The 19,414-nt window shown below is 33.9% G+C and overlaps 4 protein-coding genes across 4 annotated transcripts; all 4 read right to left on the reverse strand.

Annotated features, from left to right (window-relative positions):
- Positions 1–749: 749 nt before the first annotated feature.
- LOC149388165 (HIT-type Zinc finger family protein) lies at positions 750–2,887 on the reverse strand. Its single transcript, XM_089624074.1, has 8 exons — positions 2,770–2,887; positions 2,345–2,441; positions 2,226–2,257; positions 1,830–1,880; positions 1,620–1,709; positions 1,448–1,536; positions 1,277–1,327; positions 750–1,189 (listed from the first exon to the last, which is right to left on the reverse strand). Exons 2-8 carry the CDS (start codon positions 2,416–2,418, stop codon positions 1,166–1,168), a joined length of 411 nt encoding a protein of 136 aa, XP_089480200.1. The 5' UTR covers positions 2,419–2,441; positions 2,770–2,887; the 3' UTR covers positions 750–1,165.
- Positions 2,888–6,382: 3,495 nt separating this feature from the next.
- LOC149388166 (chaperonin CPN60-2, mitochondrial-like) lies at positions 6,383–11,018 on the reverse strand. Its single transcript, XM_089623021.1, has 18 exons — positions 10,851–11,018; positions 10,732–10,756; positions 10,446–10,577; positions 10,197–10,356; positions 9,896–10,071; positions 9,691–9,786; positions 9,129–9,233; positions 8,907–8,993; positions 8,735–8,824; positions 8,556–8,636; positions 8,388–8,456; positions 8,210–8,287; positions 8,005–8,100; positions 7,557–7,656; positions 7,277–7,380; positions 7,063–7,168; positions 6,902–6,980; positions 6,383–6,777 (listed from the first exon to the last, which is right to left on the reverse strand). Exons 1-18 carry the CDS (start codon positions 10,886–10,888, stop codon positions 6,675–6,677), a joined length of 1,725 nt encoding a protein of 574 aa, XP_089479147.1. The 5' UTR covers positions 10,889–11,018; the 3' UTR covers positions 6,383–6,674.
- A 1,467-nt stretch (positions 11,019–12,485) lies between these two features.
- Positions 12,486–13,399, reverse strand: LOC149388167 (peptide methionine sulfoxide reductase-like). Its single transcript, XM_089623387.1, has 2 exons — positions 13,034–13,399; positions 12,486–12,947 (listed from the first exon to the last, which is right to left on the reverse strand). Exons 1-2 carry the CDS (start codon positions 13,358–13,360, stop codon positions 12,693–12,695), a joined length of 582 nt encoding a protein of 193 aa, XP_089479513.1. The 5' UTR covers positions 13,361–13,399; the 3' UTR covers positions 12,486–12,692.
- Positions 13,400–16,045: 2,646 nt separating this feature from the next.
- LOC149388168 (two-component response regulator 24-like) lies at positions 16,046–16,820 on the reverse strand. Its single transcript, XM_089624685.1, has 2 exons — positions 16,572–16,820; positions 16,046–16,225 (listed from the first exon to the last, which is right to left on the reverse strand). Exons 1-2 carry the CDS (start codon positions 16,800–16,802, stop codon positions 16,049–16,051), a joined length of 408 nt encoding a protein of 135 aa, XP_089480811.1. The 5' UTR covers positions 16,803–16,820; the 3' UTR covers positions 16,046–16,048.
- Between the last annotated feature and the right edge of the window lie 2,594 nt (positions 16,821–19,414).

Consider the following 19,414-nt stretch of genomic DNA (forward strand, 5'->3'; position numbering starts at 1 on the left):
ATTGTAGAATCAAGAAACAAAATATATAAATACTGCATTTTGAATGTATGTACTATATAGACGCAGGTTCAAATGCTGTCATTTATTTGAAATTTCATATTCATGACTTATTGTTTTATTTTATTGTTACTATGTGAGTTTTACTGTTGTTTTTGTTACCGTTAATAAAATTTATTGTTGTTCTTGTTACTGCTAATAAAATTTGCTGTTCTTGTTACCGTTAATAAGACTTACTGTTGTTCTCCTCACTATTAATGAGATTTATTGTTCTTGTTACCGTTAATAAAATTTACTGTTGTTCTTATTACCATTAATAAGATTTACTTTTTTTTTGTTACCGTTATTAAAATTAATTGTCAAAATTATATGAAAGTTAATATTATTTACTTTGACAGTTAATACTATAAACCCTTAAGAGTTGTGCTGGAATATTGAATCATTATTCTAATACATTAGCTACTTTCCTAAATATATTAATAATTGGGTTACAATTTTTTAAAAATGGGCTGTTTGGGCCAATTTTTTAAGGAATACTTTATGTTTAAAAAGGAAATGGTCTCAACTAATAGTAATTTTGATAATTTAGACCAAAATAGTAGCAATTATGTTTTTGGACACTTTTACTAGTAACTGTAGACATAGAAGTATATAGTTGTCATAAACTATAAACTGTAGACTTACAAGTTTACAATTAACAATAATTGTATATATATATAAGTCTACAATTACTAGTAAAAGTGTCCAAAAACATAGTTGCTACTATTTTTGTTTAAATTATCAAAATTGCTACTAGTCGAGTCCATTTTTCAAAAACCGTTATTATGTCCGGTTCCCATATGAAGAAGCAATCTTTATGATATGGCATTCGCTATTTCAAAGTAAAGATGTGCCCTGCATCCATGAATATCACAATTTGAAACAAATTAAAAAAAAAAAAAAATACTTGAATTTTTTTTAGAATGGCGCTTTTTCTCGTATCGAAATTAAAACTTCTAAGGTTGTACAAGACTAGAGTGATTTCTTAGCCTTTCCAAGAAATAAACGCCATGAGATGACTTAATTATGGAAGAGTTATCAGGAAAATGGAAGGATTTAAAAAAGATGATGAGATCTTTGTAATACCACTAATCTTCAAATGCTATCCTTGCCTCTGATCTTCCTCTGTTTATGGGTTTACACTGGAAATAATCTGTAAACAAAAATGGCTCAACGACAAGAATTTCGAGAATCGGTTCGAGCTCTGAAATACTTTATGCACCAAAGGAAGTATTCTCACCTTCTCAGTAAACGTACGAAACGACTCAAGTCCCATTGCCTTTTCAAGTTCCTGATAGTGTTAAAAAAACATATTTCAGAAGCTATTTCAACTAATATATTAAAAAACGATATTTTATACAATAGCTATTTATGCCTATAAAATGCAATTTCTCAAAACATTTTTTCTCACATTCTCGGCATCAGGAGAGCAGTCAATGTCGCATATCAGTTTCCGAAGGTTTTCATCTTTAAGAGCGTCTCGAAGTTCACTCGAAGAAGCTGCGAATATAAAATTTTCAAACTTTAAAATAAAGCATTGGCGATTAAAAAAAATCTGTATTTGCGAGTGTTTGGAAGCAAACCTATCGCCTCTAGTTGTGAGGTCTGCAACACTTCGCTAGAATTGCCGACACTTATTGGCCTATCGATACGCGATTGTGTTGGAGGAGGAGCTTAAGAAACAAGAGTGAAATAAAATCCAAAGCAATTGAGCTCTTTGATTAAACCACTCATATAACATGCATATATATTTAACATAAACATGTATTACTGATAAACATATGAAAACTTACTTGAACTTTGATTCTCTTCAGAAGCCACAACTGGCCTAGAGCATGGAGTTTCTGGTATTGGTACCAACTCAGTTTAGTAATTACTCAAACATAACCAACTAGTAGAATTTTACAGTATGCAATTAATGTTAAAAACAATGTAGAAAAATAAAGTATAGAATCACAGAATCGAATATTACAACAAAAACCAATGAATACTCTTTATAAGCTTTCACCAATCAAAGAAATGTAAGTCCCAAAAGGAAATCTGGTCTAAACAACGTGTATGAACGTTTTTACACAACCGCTTTTCAGAAACAAACTTCTAGTTCATGACACTGCTAAATATATAAACACCACTCTTTGCACAAAAAGTGAATTCTCAGGAAAAATAAAGACAAGAAGAACATAACACACCTTTGTGTTTCTTGAAACAGATTAGAGAACAACTGAAACAAGGGAAAAAAGTGTCAACAAAAAAAAACCCAAATGTGTTGAGAACGAAATAATGATGCAATCGGTTCAATAGTACTTACTATGGGATAAGACAAGAGGGACACTTGTACTTGGAAACCGCCTCTTTGCAGACTTGACATTGCTTAGGACCCATTCTTGATTCTCTTCAAACCCTTCCTGGTTTCGATTCAAAAGCACATAGTTCAGATATGAATGAGGTCAAGCCCAAAAACAAGAAATTCTTTGATAAAACATAACAATATTAAAACGCAAGAAACCCTAGCGAACTCCAGAAGAGATTCAAGGTTCCGAGACGGCAACAAAAGCCGATGGTTTGGGTTATAACAGAGAGGCCATTCATCGAACATGTAACATGCAGTAACTGATTTTAGCATACTATTCTACGCTCTAACACAATTTCATCCTGAATTATTCTCAAAATCATCCTCAACTTCAAACCTCAAAATACAACACAAGTTCAACCTCAATCAACTCACACACTTACCCGGAAATTCGTTCTCTGGTGGAGGAGATAGGAAGAAGAGATGTGGAAAAGGAAAAAAAAGAAGCGTTTTTTTTAAGACGTCTGTGTCTTTGCGCGACATATTTTTAAAAACTGTGCTAGTTTCATTGTTTGTGGCTTTATTCACTTTATCTTTAGTTTTTATGTATATACTTTATTCAGACTTTTGCCGTAAACAGAGAACGTATCTCTAAGCTCTCTTTTTAATCCAATATAATAGCATTATTATTAAGTTATATAGCCACGTGGATATAATGAACTGAAATATAACCCACTTTTAGTTAATTTCTTGTAAATAGTCAAATAAACTTATTAACAGACTAGTAAAAGACTTATTTAACACAGTCAAACATATATTTTAGGTAGTTAATATGCTGTCACGTATGCAAGTTGACTATTTACAAAGTATTTATCAAAAGTTGGCTAATTTACAATTCTTATAGTTTAGGTGGCTTACGTAGCTAATTTTTTTGAATATAATATTATATTTATATTCTATTTATCTCTTATTTATTTATACTCTTAATTTTTTATTTTATTTTTCAATTAGATCACTTTAATATTGACCATATGGCGCGGTACGCATTTTTGGAGTGAGGCACTGAGGCGTGCGTGGAGTGGGAAAATGAAGACTGTCTATAGCACTGATATAATATTTTTTTAAAAATATGACAACCACGTCAAATAAATCTCTATACTTGTAACAATCATAATCATTTGTATATAGGTTTTCCCAGTGAAATAAAATCAACATACGTGGTCACAATTTTCTTCTGGAAACCAAACAATGCCTAATTGAAACGGCAATAATAATATTCAGTCAAACCTACATATATTGTTAAGACTATGACATGGACAAATTAGCAGATGAAAAAAAAGGCACTTTGACTTGAATAGCATGTGATACTCATACTATATTATGAGTAGATATTAATATTATAATATGAGTTCGGAGATTATTTGATGGTTACTACTACTCGGATCTAATCAATAGGAAAACAATAAATTAGCAACCAAATATGAAGCAACTTTAACATCGTATTTTCTATAAAAGGAATAGCAGATGATTCGACAACGACTTCCAACTTAAATGGATTTACTAGTTGATAATCATTTGAAAAATCGGCTTCAACCAATTATCGCATTGTCCTTTAAATATTATTATTCGGGTTTCTCATACTGTCCTGCCAATAATGTTAAACGAATCCAGGAAGTACTCTTTTTATTTTATTATATTATATTCAGACCTAGGGTTCAATGTACGTATACAAGAAATATATTGTAATATATGACCACCACAAATACCGAAATTTAAAATATTGAAAAATATGATCAGCATAACAAATGTAATTTTGTGTTACACAGCAAAATGTGAAATTTGAAGATTATGATTCATTGGACTAATTTTTTTTAAGTAAGTAAAAAAATCACTTTGTGTGTTGATAGCAGTCAAACTAAAATATTAGTTTTTGTTTTCTTTTCTTGCATTCGGGTAGAATTATATGTAGATGTATTCAAGAATTAAAATTTCGGAAAATTGCATCGAAATTGCGCTATTTGATGAAGACTGACCATCTTACCATTATATGTGCGTTTCGTCATTTTGTGTCGCTGGTATTGCGTCATTTTTGCATGGAGATCTTCATGTCGTCGGGATTTGCATCCATTAATGTCGTTTGACACATGATATAAAACACAAAAAAAAGTCGCGTAATTTTTGTCACAATTTCCGTCGCACTCCACGGCCCAATTTCCGTCGCACTCAACGGCCCAATTTCCGTCGCATCATCCAAAAGCCGACCAACATAGTGCAAATTCAACAATATTTCAGAAAATTGCGTCGTTTGTATCGTTTATTTGTGTTCATTTGTGTTGTTCAGCTTATAAATTGTGATCTTTAAGGTTTTTTTTTTCTTTGGATGTTGCTTGATGAAAGTTGTTTCATGATGAACATATAACTGTTTTAATTTTTTTGAAGAGGTTTCAAATTTTATACTGATGTAATTGGAAGTTAATTGTTAGGAAATTGTAGTTTGATACACGTATTTGTAAACATGTATCTACAGATGTGAAAAAGATAACTTGTAAGTAATGAATTTCATATGTGGGGTAGTTCATGAAATTATGATGTGTTTAGAACCTATTATGTGTGTTTCTTATGTGCTTGATTTTGATTTCTCTAAACTTAGTGGAAATAGCCTCCAGTAGCCGTTTTTCGTAATTTTTTTCAATATTAGCCACTGAATTTAAAGTTTTCATAAATAACCATTTTAATTTTTGAAGTGTCCATTTTGCCCTTATTAACTGTTAACCAGATTTCAATAGTTGTTAACCAGAATTCAATATACCAATAGTTTGGACCAGATTCCAATAACTATTAACCAAATTTCAAAAACTGTTGACCAGATTTCAATAATCCTTGACTAGATTTCAATAACTGTTAATCAAATTTCAATAATTATTGATCAGATTTGGAACACAATGGTATTTTTGTCTGAAAAAAAAGAGAAATGGTTACTACCGAATAGTTTTGAAAACATGAGTGAGGTATGAAAAGCGACGCACGTTTTAGGCTAATTATGTAATTTTCTCTTAAACTTATTATGTGTGTTTCTTTATGTATGCTTGACTCAACTTATTATGTGTGTTTATTATGTGTTTAACTTTGAAATTTGAACTATGTGTTTGTAATTAAAACTTATTATGTATGTTTAGAACTTCTTATATGTGTATGAAATTTATTTTTTATGTTTGAAATTATGCAACATTCCCGTCGCAATTTCTATGTTTTAGCGCAATGTCCGTCGACAACCGCAATATCCGTGAACATAATTTTTCAAATTTTCATATTATTTCCATTGCAATTTCCATTTGCGGCCGCATTTTTTGATTTTTGTGATCATAGACACAAAACTGGCCACCACAATTTCAATCCTTGGTTGTATCCTATATGAGGATGTACCATAGAACATAATCTTCTCAACTAGTCTTCAATGGTAATTTGGTATTATGAATTATATTTTTTTAAAATTTTTTTAACATTCTTATGATGCTAACAATATAGTCAAATATTCTAAAAAATACAAGTTTTAGCAAATGTAGATATATTTTCTTAATACGAGATATAATTCTCATTAAACAGCTTGGTCCTCCATTAATAAGGAAATCAGCTCAGGGGAAGCATTGTGCTCCCACAAAACACAATCCGACCAAGAATAGGAAGCTCTAGCTAGGTAATGAGCCACCTTATTCGCAGATCGTTTTACAAACCGAAGAGAAATTATTCAAAGAGTACAATAGTGCCTTACAGTCTCTAATTGAAAAGCCAAAAATGTGAGCACATATTAAGTGAACTCCTGAGGGCTTGAACGAAACAAATGTATTCATATAGACAAATATGTAAATATTTACAAATTACAGTTAGTGCTATTAGTTTTGTATACTTTTGAAGGTCAAATTAGGTTCGTTCTACGAGACGTTCAGATTAGAATAGTTCAAAAACATATTAGAGTGCCAAGTTGGTCTAGTGACGTTGGGAGAAATATAATGAGGAGATGAGGATAAGATATTGCAGGTTCAGTCATGTATATATATATAAAAGATAATGCCATCTGCACATAAAAATATATTGACTGAACCACGGATTCATGAGAAAGTAGTCTTTTTTAATACAACAGATCGCTCGAAATGATTACAAAATTCAGCCTGGATAACCCATGAAAAGTGAAGCTATCAACCAATGGTAAAAAAAAATTATTTCTGCTTAAACAGTAAATTGATACCTGAATCAAGAACTCATCTCTATGTAAGCTTTATTTCCTCCCTCGTGTTCATATAATCATATTCGACTAGTTGTGAACATAGAATCAAAATCAGTTGTGATGCTTTCAAAAGCCCATTCCTCCCATGCCCTGTGGCATTCCCGGGGCCTCCTCGTTCTTCGGAAGCTCGACGATAACCGCTTCAGTTGTGGTCAACAACGACGATACGCTACATAACAAATTTATATAAGAAATCATTAACAAGCAAAAAAAAAAAAAAAAGAAGGAAAAAAAAAGGAATTTAATCAGAACAGAGAGCTTATGTTATTGCAAGGTCGTTCGAGGTTTAGTACCTTGCAGCATCGACCAAGGCGGTTCTAATGACCTTCAAGGGATCGATGATTCCCGATTTAATCATGTCCACATATTCACCTGAACAAAAGAAAATTAACGAGTAAAATAACAGTTGTTTCATTGAAATAAAATTCCAAGAGCCAGTGTAGTCATAGAATACCTTTAGCTGCGTCGTATCCAAGGTCGAGATTGTCCTGCTCCAATAGCTTTCCGACGACAACCGAGCCCTCTACTCCAGCGTTGGAGGCGATTGTGCATACAGGTGTCTGTCAAAATCCACACACACACACACACACACAAAAACAAATCAGCATTGAGTGGGTAAAAGTGATTGATACTCTCTTTTGTTTGTAACTCTTTGTTTGAGTAAGAACCTTGAGAGCATTCTGAATGATTTGAACACCAATCTTCTGATCAAAGTTTGCAGTTTCCAGCTTCTCAAGCTCCTTTGAGGCATATAAAAGAGCAACACCACCACCTGAAAATAGAAAGAAACTCATTATCAGATTAATAAGAGATCACTATTTGCGATATGATGGGCTAGCTCAGTGGTAAGCTCTCCAACCCCACAAATCAGATGGTTCCAGACATGCCAAGGTGAAAATAAACAAAATGGAAATAAGAACTGCACTGTCGATCGACCAATCAACTTACCGGGCACGATTCCTTCTTCTACTGCGGCCTTAGTGGCATTTAAAGCATCTGTGACTCTGTCCTTTTTCTCGCCAACTTCTGTCTCGCTAGCTCCGCCGATCTACACAAATCCCCAGACTTCGATCAGGATAACATTTGACGAGATATTGTTTGACACTATATCATAAATTGCCCTATGTATTTACTTAAGCTTACTTAATTAACCCGTGTGTTTAGGATTTGTTTCAACTTTAACCCTTACTATCAGTTTTGTTCTTTATGTTTAACTTTATCATGTCATCATATAGAATCATTTCAAAATATTACTATATTAAATAATAAGGGTATATATACGCATGTGATACATGAGATCTTTTCCCTGTCCATAATCTAGATGACACGAATCATTCAGTCCAAGGAGAGAATGATTTTAAATTATGTAGTTGAAAATCTTCTAATGACAACCAACCTTCAGAACAGCCACGCCACCAGAAAGCTTTGCAAGCCGCTCTTCAAGTTTTTCCCTGTCATAATCAGATTCGCTCAATTCGATTGATGACCTCAGCTACAAAAGTGCGTGAACCGTCAGTCAAAAAATCATATATACCCCCGCATGAAAAATCATCTTTAGAAATAGTAGAGTATGTGCATATATAAATAGAGATGGCTTGAACCTGTTCACATCTCTCTTCAAGTGCTTTTTTGTCACCAGCTCCGTCAAGAACAACGGTCTCATCTTTTGATACAGTTACCTGTGGAAAAACAATGGAAGTCAGGAAACAAGCAAGCAGAACAGAAGAGCTCTAGGGCTTTATGGTCATTTATCAAAGTAATAAAGTGTTTTAGTGTCACCTTTTTGCACGTTCCAAGTACTTCTGCTCCCACTTTTTCAATGTTAAGACCTAGCTCCTCAGTAATCACCTGTGGATTTTAAAATTGAAAATAAATTCAATGTTAAGACCTAGCTTCTAGATCACATTTGTTCATTCCAGTTGAAAAAAAGCATCACAAACAACTCACCTCTGCTCCAGTTAGAATGGCAAGATCACGCAAATTGGCTTTCCTGTTTTCTCCAAACCCAGGGGCTTTGATGGCACAGACCTTAATCACCAATCCCAAAAGATATACACAAAGTCAAACTGCTGAAAATTTATAGCATCTATTGGAATATCCGTAGATATATGAAATATGTTTATAACCTTGATCCCAGCTCGGAGCTTGTTGATAATGAGAGTGGCTAGTGCTTCACTCTCGACATCCTCAGCAACAATCAATAAAGATCTTTGCTTCTGTGAAAAGCAGCAAATTAGTTTAAAAGAATAAAAAAATGAAGTGATTTGCAAACTAGGAAATCACCGAAGGAAATCTTACCTTTAGGGCCAGCTCTAAAATTTTGACAATAGCATTTAGATTCGAGATTTTTTTCTCATGGATAAGAATGAGGGGATCTTCTAACTCCTGGAAAAATAGAAAGGACAGAGCGATTTTCTTGAGTAACAAGTAACTTCTACCAGGAGATCGTATAATGGTCTCGGACTATATATCGAAGACTCCTGAGTAGATAAATTTAAGAATAATATTGTTTATTCTTACACATTTCTGATTTTTCTGATTGGTGATGAAGTAAGGTGATATATAGCCCCTATCCAGCTTCATCCCTTCAACCACCTCTAATTCGTTGTCCATTGTTTTCCCGTCCTACAACGAATAAGACAAAAGAATTCAGGGGTCATAAATCTTGAAAAGAACATTATATAATCAAACAACAAAAAAGGGAGAAAGCACAAAGGTTAAAAATATAAATTACAAGGGGGTAATAAAATGTAAAATTCATGATCCTCTCGAGTTAAAGTACCAACTTTATGAAGAAAACAAATAGTACTTTATTTTAAAACATAGCCTACCATTGTCTATGACTGTCGCTTTAGAAAGATATATAAAAAAATATTATAAAGGTTTTATTAATTGGGCTGTAAAATAAGTGCATTCGGGCAAAATAAAAATTACTGTTTTAAAATATTGTGAGTTATATATTGGCAGCTACATCAGAATCTAAAAAGTTTGGTCTTGGATGATTCTCCAAAACAACATGTAGAAAGAATATTGTTGAAACAACGAATCAAGAGCAGATTTTATTCAACAAATAATTACTTACTGAGATGGTTATAACACCCTCTTTACCAACTTTCTCCATGGCTTTAGCAATCAGCTCACCAATTTCCCTATCTCCATTTGCAGATATCGTCCCAACCTTTTCAAGAAAAAATAAAATAAATCACGACGAGCATACACACAGCAACACGCAACAACTATGTCTTGATAAATTACACTAATACAACACAAAAAAATATAGACCAAACCTGAGCTATTTCTTCAGAAGTACTAATCATTCTCGCCCTGCTCTTCAAGTGTGTCACCACAGCATCAACGGCCATTGTAATCCCACGCCTCAGGTCCATAGCATTCATTCCCGCCGCCACAGATTTGCAGCCTTCGGTGAATATGGCGCGAGTCAGCACCGTCGCACAAGTAGTACCTAAAAAGGAGTTGAATGAATTAAAATTATCAAAAATCCTATATTGATATGTTGTACTCTCATATCGCCTCAACAAAATACATTGAGAGGCAAAAAGAAAAAAAGGTAGAGAGAACAACACTCACCATCACCGGCGGCATCGTTCGTAGCATTTGCCACTTGCTTAACAAGACTAGCACCGACGTTTTTTACCCTGTCCTTGAATTCGATACTTTTGGCCACCGTAACCCCGTCTTTGGTTACTTTTGGAGCACCGTAACTTTGTTCTAGCACAACATTGCGACCCTGAATAACACCAACACGATCTCAATCCTCACATTTAACACAAATTGTAAAAAGTATACCAATTCAAGTGACGACAAAAGCCAATGTACTTTAGGTCCCATGGTGACTTTAACGGCATCAGCGAGCTCTTCAACGCCCTTGAGCATCATCGCTCGAGCTTCCACTCCGAATCTAATGTCCTTCGCTGCATAATTCCTCGTTGAACCCAATCTACTCGCGACCTAAAACAACCAAACGATAAACCGTCAAGCAAAAACAGCAGAGATCAGTATCGGACGAGAAGAATCAAATCATTCAAAAAATGGGTACGAAGATATGCTTATTGAAAGAATATACACGAGAAAAAAAATAAGAATAAGAACAGTCGAGCATTACCTGGCGAGATGTGTTCCTCGTCAATCTGAGAATCGGAAAGAAGTGAGAAATGAAAACAGAGACGAAAGGTGGATAAAATTCATTGCGTTGATTAGGAAAGGAGTGAAGGAGTGGCGTACCTGGCTTTGGAGGCGAGGCTGGTGGCGAAGCGATACATGGTGGTGGATGTGTGAGGTGGTCAACAATGGAGATCGAGAATTCGAGATACAGAAGAGAAGAAGGTTAAAGAGTCTTAAGGCGAACGTTAGGGCTTTTGAGGGGTTTTAGTAGCAGCTGAAAATGCCTATACTCGAACACGTTACGAAGACCCCGACATGAAGAATTTTCACGCCTTTGTGGGCCTAAAGGAATTCCGTTTGAGCCCATAGGTTTTCAATTTTACAATGGCGAAATCCTACAGATATGATAATTTCCTGAATATTTCACGTTTTCACCATATGTTATGAATATCCTTTTTAAAATTTTAAATGATTTGTCATTCTTATAAATGAAACTGTAAGAAACTAAGAAACAATATAAGTCGTAAACAGTACAAAAACAAATCAAATAAAATTTTTACAAGAAAAAAAAATGATAATTTTCGGGTTCTAATACAGTAAACAATGACTAAATTGCCCCGTAAACTAAGCGAGTATTTTTAAACTGACCGGATTATTTCGGGTGTTTTTTAAATTTTCTCATAATTATTTTAGATATCATATTTCTCATTTTTCTTGCGGAATTGATTTGCGTAAGCGTTATCAGCCATCAGCGCCGACGTGTTTGAGTTGTATCTAACTTATGTATATTCGTGGGTCCACATTTTTTTCAATACATGTACATATTTACACTGTCGCTAACGCACTATCAGATAGCAGTACTCTTTTTCTTTACACCATTTTATTGCACAAGTAATATTCATGTACAGAAGAGACTTAGTTGTGTGACCACCATAATGTGATATACTAAAAAATAGATCTCCAAAAACGCATATGAAATAGTGAGAATAGTTTAAGTTTGAGTAACTATGACCATATGGGCTCGCTCGCCTCGCCTATAGCTCTCCGTGTCTTTTCGATTGGGTCCTTCAGTCATTGAATGTTGTTATTAGAAGGCTATATAATCGTATGGTTTCTTGAAATTTAAAACCTGGTTTCCTCCATAGATTCTCCAATCCAAATGGTAGAGAAGTTTCTATATTTGAATGACTGCGCTCTCGGTTCTGTCAAGAGCAAGGGCTGTTTGACCACCAAGACTTGTTATAATTGGGACATAATGACAAAATCTTGTGGATCTAGTTTAAACTAGGAATTGAAATGCCGGGAAAGTCGGAAAAAAAAATCGATTGATATACCGGTTTTTTACACTTTCCGGTAGCGGTATGAACAAAACCGTTAGATACTGGGAAAATATGATCGGTTACCGAAATATCGAAAATCAGGTCGAAATTTAAGCCCATGATCTTGAGCCTTAAATAATAGAGGGTTGATTGCCCCAATAAATGTGTTGAATTGTGATGTATTGTAATGAAGATATTGTAGACTATTTACATTTTTATCCTATATATGGAAACACTTTTTTTTTTTTAATTATATGTTCATTAGATACCCTTCGATAAATCCGATATTTATCGGTAAACCACATCGATAACGATAACTTTATCAGTACAGTTTACCGTTACCTTAAGTACATACCTGATAAATCATTGATATTTTCCGATAACTGGCAAAATCGGTATTTTGATCCTCGGTTCAAACTTTAAACCGGACACCCCCTTTAAAAAAATAATAATAAATAGCTTAAAGGTCATATCATTGGGGCTGAATATCAAGCCTGGGTCCCACGTCCAATCTAGCTCGTATAAAGTTCAAAATGGTCCATGTACTTTTTCCCCTTTAATGTCTCTCAATACAACAGAAAATGACACAAACATCGCTCACAAAAAGAGCGAAAACTTGGCATTTATTTTCTCACAACCTCACTTAACCGTAGCATCTGATTGGGTCGTCGCAACCTTTCCGGGCACACTGTCCAGCGCCTTGACCACCGCCTTTCTCGAGGTACTGCTGATGGTAATCTTCGGCTCTGTAAAACCTCTTCGCCGGAAGAATCTCCGTCACGATCTTGCTCTCCCCTAGCTCCTCCTGTTTCCGCTCCTTGGATTCGCGCGCCAATCGGGCCTGTGTCTTGTTGTAGAAGTATATTCCAGATCTGTATTGCGTCCCAACATCACCGCCCTAAAGACAGAGAGAGATTGTTCGCAAGCGATTTAGATAAACTGTGGGATCTCAGAAATCAAAATCCGGATCTGAGAAATTGAAACCTGGCGATTGACGGTGGTGGGGTCGTGGCGAGACCAGAAGAGAGACAAGAGGTTTTCGTAGGGACAGTCTTTGGGGTTGAACTCGACGCGGACGAGCTCGACGTGGTTGGTTGATCCGGTGCAGACGAGCCTATAGTTGGGATCGTGGACGTGGCCCTGAGAATAGCCCACCTCCGTCTTCACCACTCCGACGAGTCGCTGGAAAGCCAGCTCGACTCCCCAGAAACACCCGGCTGCGAACTGAGCCAACTCGTTGCCCGCCTCGCTCGGAGCGTCCGAGTCCGAGTCGAGAGCCGGGTTGGTCACGTTGTCTGAACAAGTCGCCATTCTTGGTGTGCAAGAGAGAGAGAGACGGGATTTTATTGAATAAGTGAGAGAAAAAAAAGAAAACAATTATATACTGAAATATGTATCGGATTAATTATTTATTTATTTTATGGAGTTGAATTGGGACTTGGGGCAATTATTATTGGAAAAATTGTATGAAATAACCAATTCAAACTATGACTTTTGCAAAATAGCCATAGTTTCACTAGGTATAGCAAAATAGCCAATTGAGAGTACTACGACTTTTAATCCTGCCTCAATTAATTTTAATCCAGCCTTCATAAAGTTTACATTATGTCTTTATAGTTCGTTGGGATTAAATTTAATCCAACCTAGATTAATCTTACTTTGGCTAGTTTGCTTATAGTTGATAAACTATGGCTATTTTGCAAAAACTTAAGTTATATTTGACTATATAGCCGCTTGATTTAAAGGGTAGAGGAGCAGCAGGACAAATACTTTTATTAGTTTAACCTTTTGATAAATAAAAAATAGGATAACACATATGTACTTATATTATGGAGGATTAAACTATGTGATAGAATTATATTTTTAAATTTTTTAATGCTTAAGATATTATTTTAATTGACAATAAGTATTAAGCTATTTTTTTTTATTTCATTTTGATTCTCGCTCGTCGCCCTGGAAATCGATGTCTTTTCTATGGCACTGCAAGTATATTCAAAAGAATTGAGCATAAATAAATTGAAAACAAAAATTTCCATTCACAAAAAAGCCCATCATATATGTATAAAAAATAAAAAGAAGTTTAAATGATTGAATCTGGCGGCGCCGTTGTTTTTTGCATCTCTATGCGGTTCTGTGTGCAACCGCCTGAAATCTGACACTTGGGTGGCCATTCACCCAAGAGTTTTAGTGCGTCGCCATCGCTTCATTCGTAGTTGTGACTCTGCGCGACAAATAATTCGTGCGATTCCAACATTGACGTGCAGTTCTGTGTGAGAGAGGAAGAAAGAATCAAGAGAGGGAGTGAATCCGACGTTTTTTGTGCGTTGAAATAATAAGAAAGATACTACAACATTTATTGGGCTTAGCCACAAGTGTCGTGAGTATTCTGGATTTAACTGCGACGGTTCAACATTATTTAGAATATTTGCAACTACAGCCGCGACAATGTTGATTGAAATGATGGAAACTCAAATCATTGAAATAGGGAGGCAATAACATTGTCCTAATGGATCAGCAAAAGAAAATTTTGATGAATTATAACATAACTATAGTCATTATAAATTTTTGTTGACAAAAACTCGTTCATTGTTCCTGATTTCAAAACTATGATTATTTATCGACAAACTTGTTAATAAATAACTGTGTTTATTGACAAATATATCAATAAACAATTGTCTTTATTGATAACCTTTGTCATAATTTTGGAATTAGAGCATTACTAGATTTTGGTTTTTTAAAAAAAAATTAAATAGTTATAGTTTTGAAATTATATCCCAATTTTAGTTTCTTTCTTCCCAACAACAAAGTATAGTACATTGGATCAAGAAGCGGATGCACTAAACTCATGTGTGTATGAAAATATGCTAATAGACTGTGGAATCGTTCAAGCCACAGTATACTTGTTCTAGCACAACCTTATTGCATGATAATTTAGGAGATAAGGCCATGTGATTTTTTCTCTTTATTTTGGGATGTTGTATTGTGAATCATATATCATACCCTTTCTTAAGAGGTTTGAAAAAATATAAGACAATCACAACGCAGCGGTGGAATATATTTTTCATCTTTTAGAAATTAAGTCATATATTTACATAATCATGCTGAATCTTGCATTTGAGAGGTTTATAGCTCTGTAGTAAATAGTAATGTGCTTTTGTTTTCAAATTTCAAGTTTCAGAAATCCATATATAGTTTCGCGCGTCAATGTTCTTATTAATACAAAAAAAAAAAAAAAAAAAAAAAAGGTATCAATTATTGGGACATATCAAGAAAATATGAAAAATGATACACCATCCATATATAGATCAGTTTTTTATTATTATTCAAATTTCATTTCAGGGTTTACTATAGTCTAAGCCATTAAGAAGTTTATATATAAAATAATTATAAGGTGATCGGTGTATCATCCAAGTTTATGAAACCGATTCATATTGTTCTATGAAAAGCTAGTAAATTCGTAGGGTTTCTTTTTTATTTTTCATAATATTTGAATGAAACCTCAAGTGTATCATATCTGTACTATTATATTTGAAGGAAAATTGTAGACAGGTCATGCGATTTTATATTCAAATCCAACAAATTACCATATCCCCCAATAATCTTCATATAGTTCCAGGACTCAATGAAGTTCATATGCTTTTATGAAATCACATATACAACCTGTTTTAACTTAAAAAAGTAAGTCACATAAATCACACATTTGGGATTTCGTTCAACAAAACATTAGAGCAAAGTTTCAAAATTCAATATAATGAATTCAGAAATAGCATATGAAAATAACCCGAAATCGTCCAATGATCTTCAGTCGCTTATGTCTAATTTATAAAATTTTATCTAAAACAGGTACATAATTAATTATGACAGGCTGTTTTAATAACTTCCAAACTTCCAAGTTCATTACAGTTTTCGCACTGGCACTCCAAGTTCAGTGTAGAACACTAGTATTACTGTTACATAATAATTTTGAGTCAACCATCAGTAATTTTTCTTTTTCAAAACTCAACCAGTATGGTTAACATTTTGGAGAATGAATCGCAGCTTAGAAAGAGTCAACGGTTTTTGTTGGTAGTGATCAAGACCGGCCTTCAGAAACTCTTCTACTTTCTCATCCGCGCACCTCGATGAAACGCCGGCGATCGTGCTTTCGATTCCCATGGCTCGAAGCTCTCTCGTCGCCTGTCATACCAAATCAATTATACTCACTAGAAATTCTAGTCTAGAAATTTAAGATTAAGGATAACACATTTCATCTCAATAAAATTCCCATTATACCCACATTTTGAAAAGAAAAAAAAAGTTTAAAATAGTCTCATGTCAATTTTTTTTATATTTATAAAAAATACCAAAATCAATTAATTCTACAAAAATTAAAAAATCCCAGTCAATGGTATTACAAACTCAACCAAGAAATCTCGTGTTTACAATTAAAAACGAACAAAAATGACACAATCACCTAAATTACAATTTAGGGGCAAAAATATGGATTTTGTTCATAAAAAAAAAAAAAAAAATAAAAAAATACCTCAATGCCGTTCATGATAGGCATGTCAAGGTCCATGAGAATGAGGTCGAAGCTATTCCCCGAGCAATGGAGATCGACAGCCTCTCTTCCGTTCCCGACCGCTGTATTTTCAATTCCCGAGCTTTGCAAAAGTCTTTTGTGAATGACTTGGTTGACTATATCATCATCCACAACAAGAGCGCTTGCCTTCGTCTTCGGGTTTTGAGTTTGACCGAACATTTCTCCTTCCATCGATCGTGATTTCTTCAAACCTTGTTATTATTAGCTATGATTTGAGAGAGGACCAACTACCAAATCAGCTCTATCAGAATTACTGTTCGTGTTTAGAATTGATTCTTATATAGGGAGATGGTATGTTATTAATATGTATAAATATATGCATGATTCATCACAATAATCATGTCTACTTATAGATAGAAAAAAATAAAGAAAAGAAGTGCTAAAGAGTTGAGATTTTGCAAATCATGGTTCCACTTGGATTGCATGATAAAATCTAAAAAATCGGCCAATGTGATATTTTTCCTCTTTCGTACATCTACCACCAATATTTCCAAACCCTCTTTTCTGGGGTTTTTGAATTGAATGATTGAAAAGCTATCAAATTTATTTTTTATTAGAAATAAAATTATAAATAGGTTATCCTTTATCAATTGTCTTCCATTCGTAGCTGTGTTTATTTTAGACGTGATTCTACCATAGTTCGACCTTCATGTTTTATTAGAATAAAATAAAACTAAAAACCTTCATGAGTTATGAATTTCTGTCTAAATTTGGTATTTCATTTTAATTAGATCAATAAAATTTTATCAGATTCTCCGCCATATCGATCAAATGACATAAAAATAAAATATCTGAAAGAAAATGATCAATATATATTCAGTTAAATAATAAGTATGATAAATGAATGATTATTCGCTGCTAGATCAATAAAACTTAATGAAGTTTCTTTTTCTAAAAGAATCCAACGCAGTTATTAGGCTGTACTATTACTATCTTCTACAGGCAATGTATCCTTAACAATCTCACATATTTATTTACAAAATGCTATACTTATCGTAGAATTTTTCAAAAATAAGGTAGCTCTTCTATAATTGAACAAAGATACATTCAATTTTATAAAAGCCACAACAAATCACATTAAATTTTAGTCGGTAGGTATAACTAATACAAAAAAGAACAAAAATAGTCCAAGGAACCAATGGTCTTCTCTTACGCCATCGGATCATATTCAGCATGTTTGGCAAATGTACCCAAAAATATGAAAGTAATCATCATGGTCCCGCGAGGGAAATATTACCAATTACTTGACTATGTTCACAAACTAAAGCTTTTACATGATATTTCACTAAAACTGACCTAAAGCAACTTGACATGCATTAATGACAAAGTTTGGAGAGTATAATACAAAACTGCGCAGTTCTATATCATAATAGAATCGATGATTAAAATATCGATGGTTGATTTTGTGTTTATGATCCTAATAATTGAAAGAAGAAAAAAAAATGTGTCAATGAAAATTAGGGATGCAAATTTTACTCCATCTCCGGTTTAAATGGGTCGGATAATACTCCTTCATTGCGAGTTAAGGGTAAGATCTGTTAAGATTATAGCAAGTTCGGATCCGGAAACATAACAAGTGGATTCGTACCCATCACCTGGTATCCAGCCCGTTAATGCTAAAAAATTGCTTCCATTAGGAGTTCATCTTGCGCCCATTAGATTGTTTCAAGCATTAGTCACCACTTGAATAAATTATAATGTTGATAGTGCTGCTTTATTATTTTTTATAATTAGAAAAATTTATTAAATCGGGTAATGGGTCCGAAAATTTTCTACCCATTTATTCAGCATGTATACCCGTTATCTGCTCCACTTTACATTCCTAATAGAAATTGCCGGTGGTCAAGAGAAATTACAAGGAAAATAATGTTGCAGAATTGCATAGGTTTCAAAATCCAAACACATAATAATTTTCGAAATTGAAACTGTGGGGGTAAAAAAAATCAATTATTAAAAATATTTATTTCGATTGGGCTTTAGTCCGACCAAAACCCAATATCCTTTTTGCAGATCGATTCCCGAGATCAATTCTGGGCCTAGTTCGATCTCGACAGATCGGCTCGAGCCCAATCACACTCTCCAACTCTTCAAAGGACTCCAGCTCGACCACGTCCACCTGCCAGTAGAATCGGTCACGGTCAAAGAGGCAACTTCGCTTTGAAGATCAGATCTGAGACGACTTCAGCACTGACGAGGAAGATGGATCAACCAACACGTGTCTTCAGCGAAGAAGTTTCGCCCCGTTTATAAATAGAAGCCGATATGTTGATTTTCACACACACAAGCCTACACATTTATTTCTCGATATTCTCTCTACTTTTTTATTGTTGTTGAGCTCGCCTGCTAGAGTTCGTCACCTCGTCCATTTGTATTTCATACGTTCATTAATAAAGATATATTGTTACTCTTTTATTCATTCTTATTCATTTCTCCGGATTAAAATATTTGTTTCTTATACGAAGTCTTCTGAAGCCCATATTTAAATAAATGAAATATATATCATATTATAATTTGATATTGTTTAAATCGACATCAACAGAAACGTACATAATAAGTCTCTAAGTACATATAATAAATTCCAAACATTGATAATATAAATCACTCATTCTTAATTTATTTATATTATTGATAACTAACCTGAAAATTGATTTACATCTCAATTTAAATCAATCATTCTCAAATATAAATTACAATTTAATTAGTTATTCAAAATCTACAAAATCTAAAAAAAAAAAAAACGTTATTCATGAATATCTTCAAAGTTTTAGATATTTAAATATTAA

The sequence above is a fragment of the Urtica dioica genome, chromosome 8 (genome assembly GCF_054948205.1).
Source record: "Urtica dioica subsp. dioica isolate 48M chromosome 8, U.dioica_male_clone48M_v1_H2, whole genome shotgun sequence".
NCBI lineage: Eukaryota > Viridiplantae > Streptophyta > Magnoliopsida > Rosales > Urticaceae > Urtica > Urtica dioica.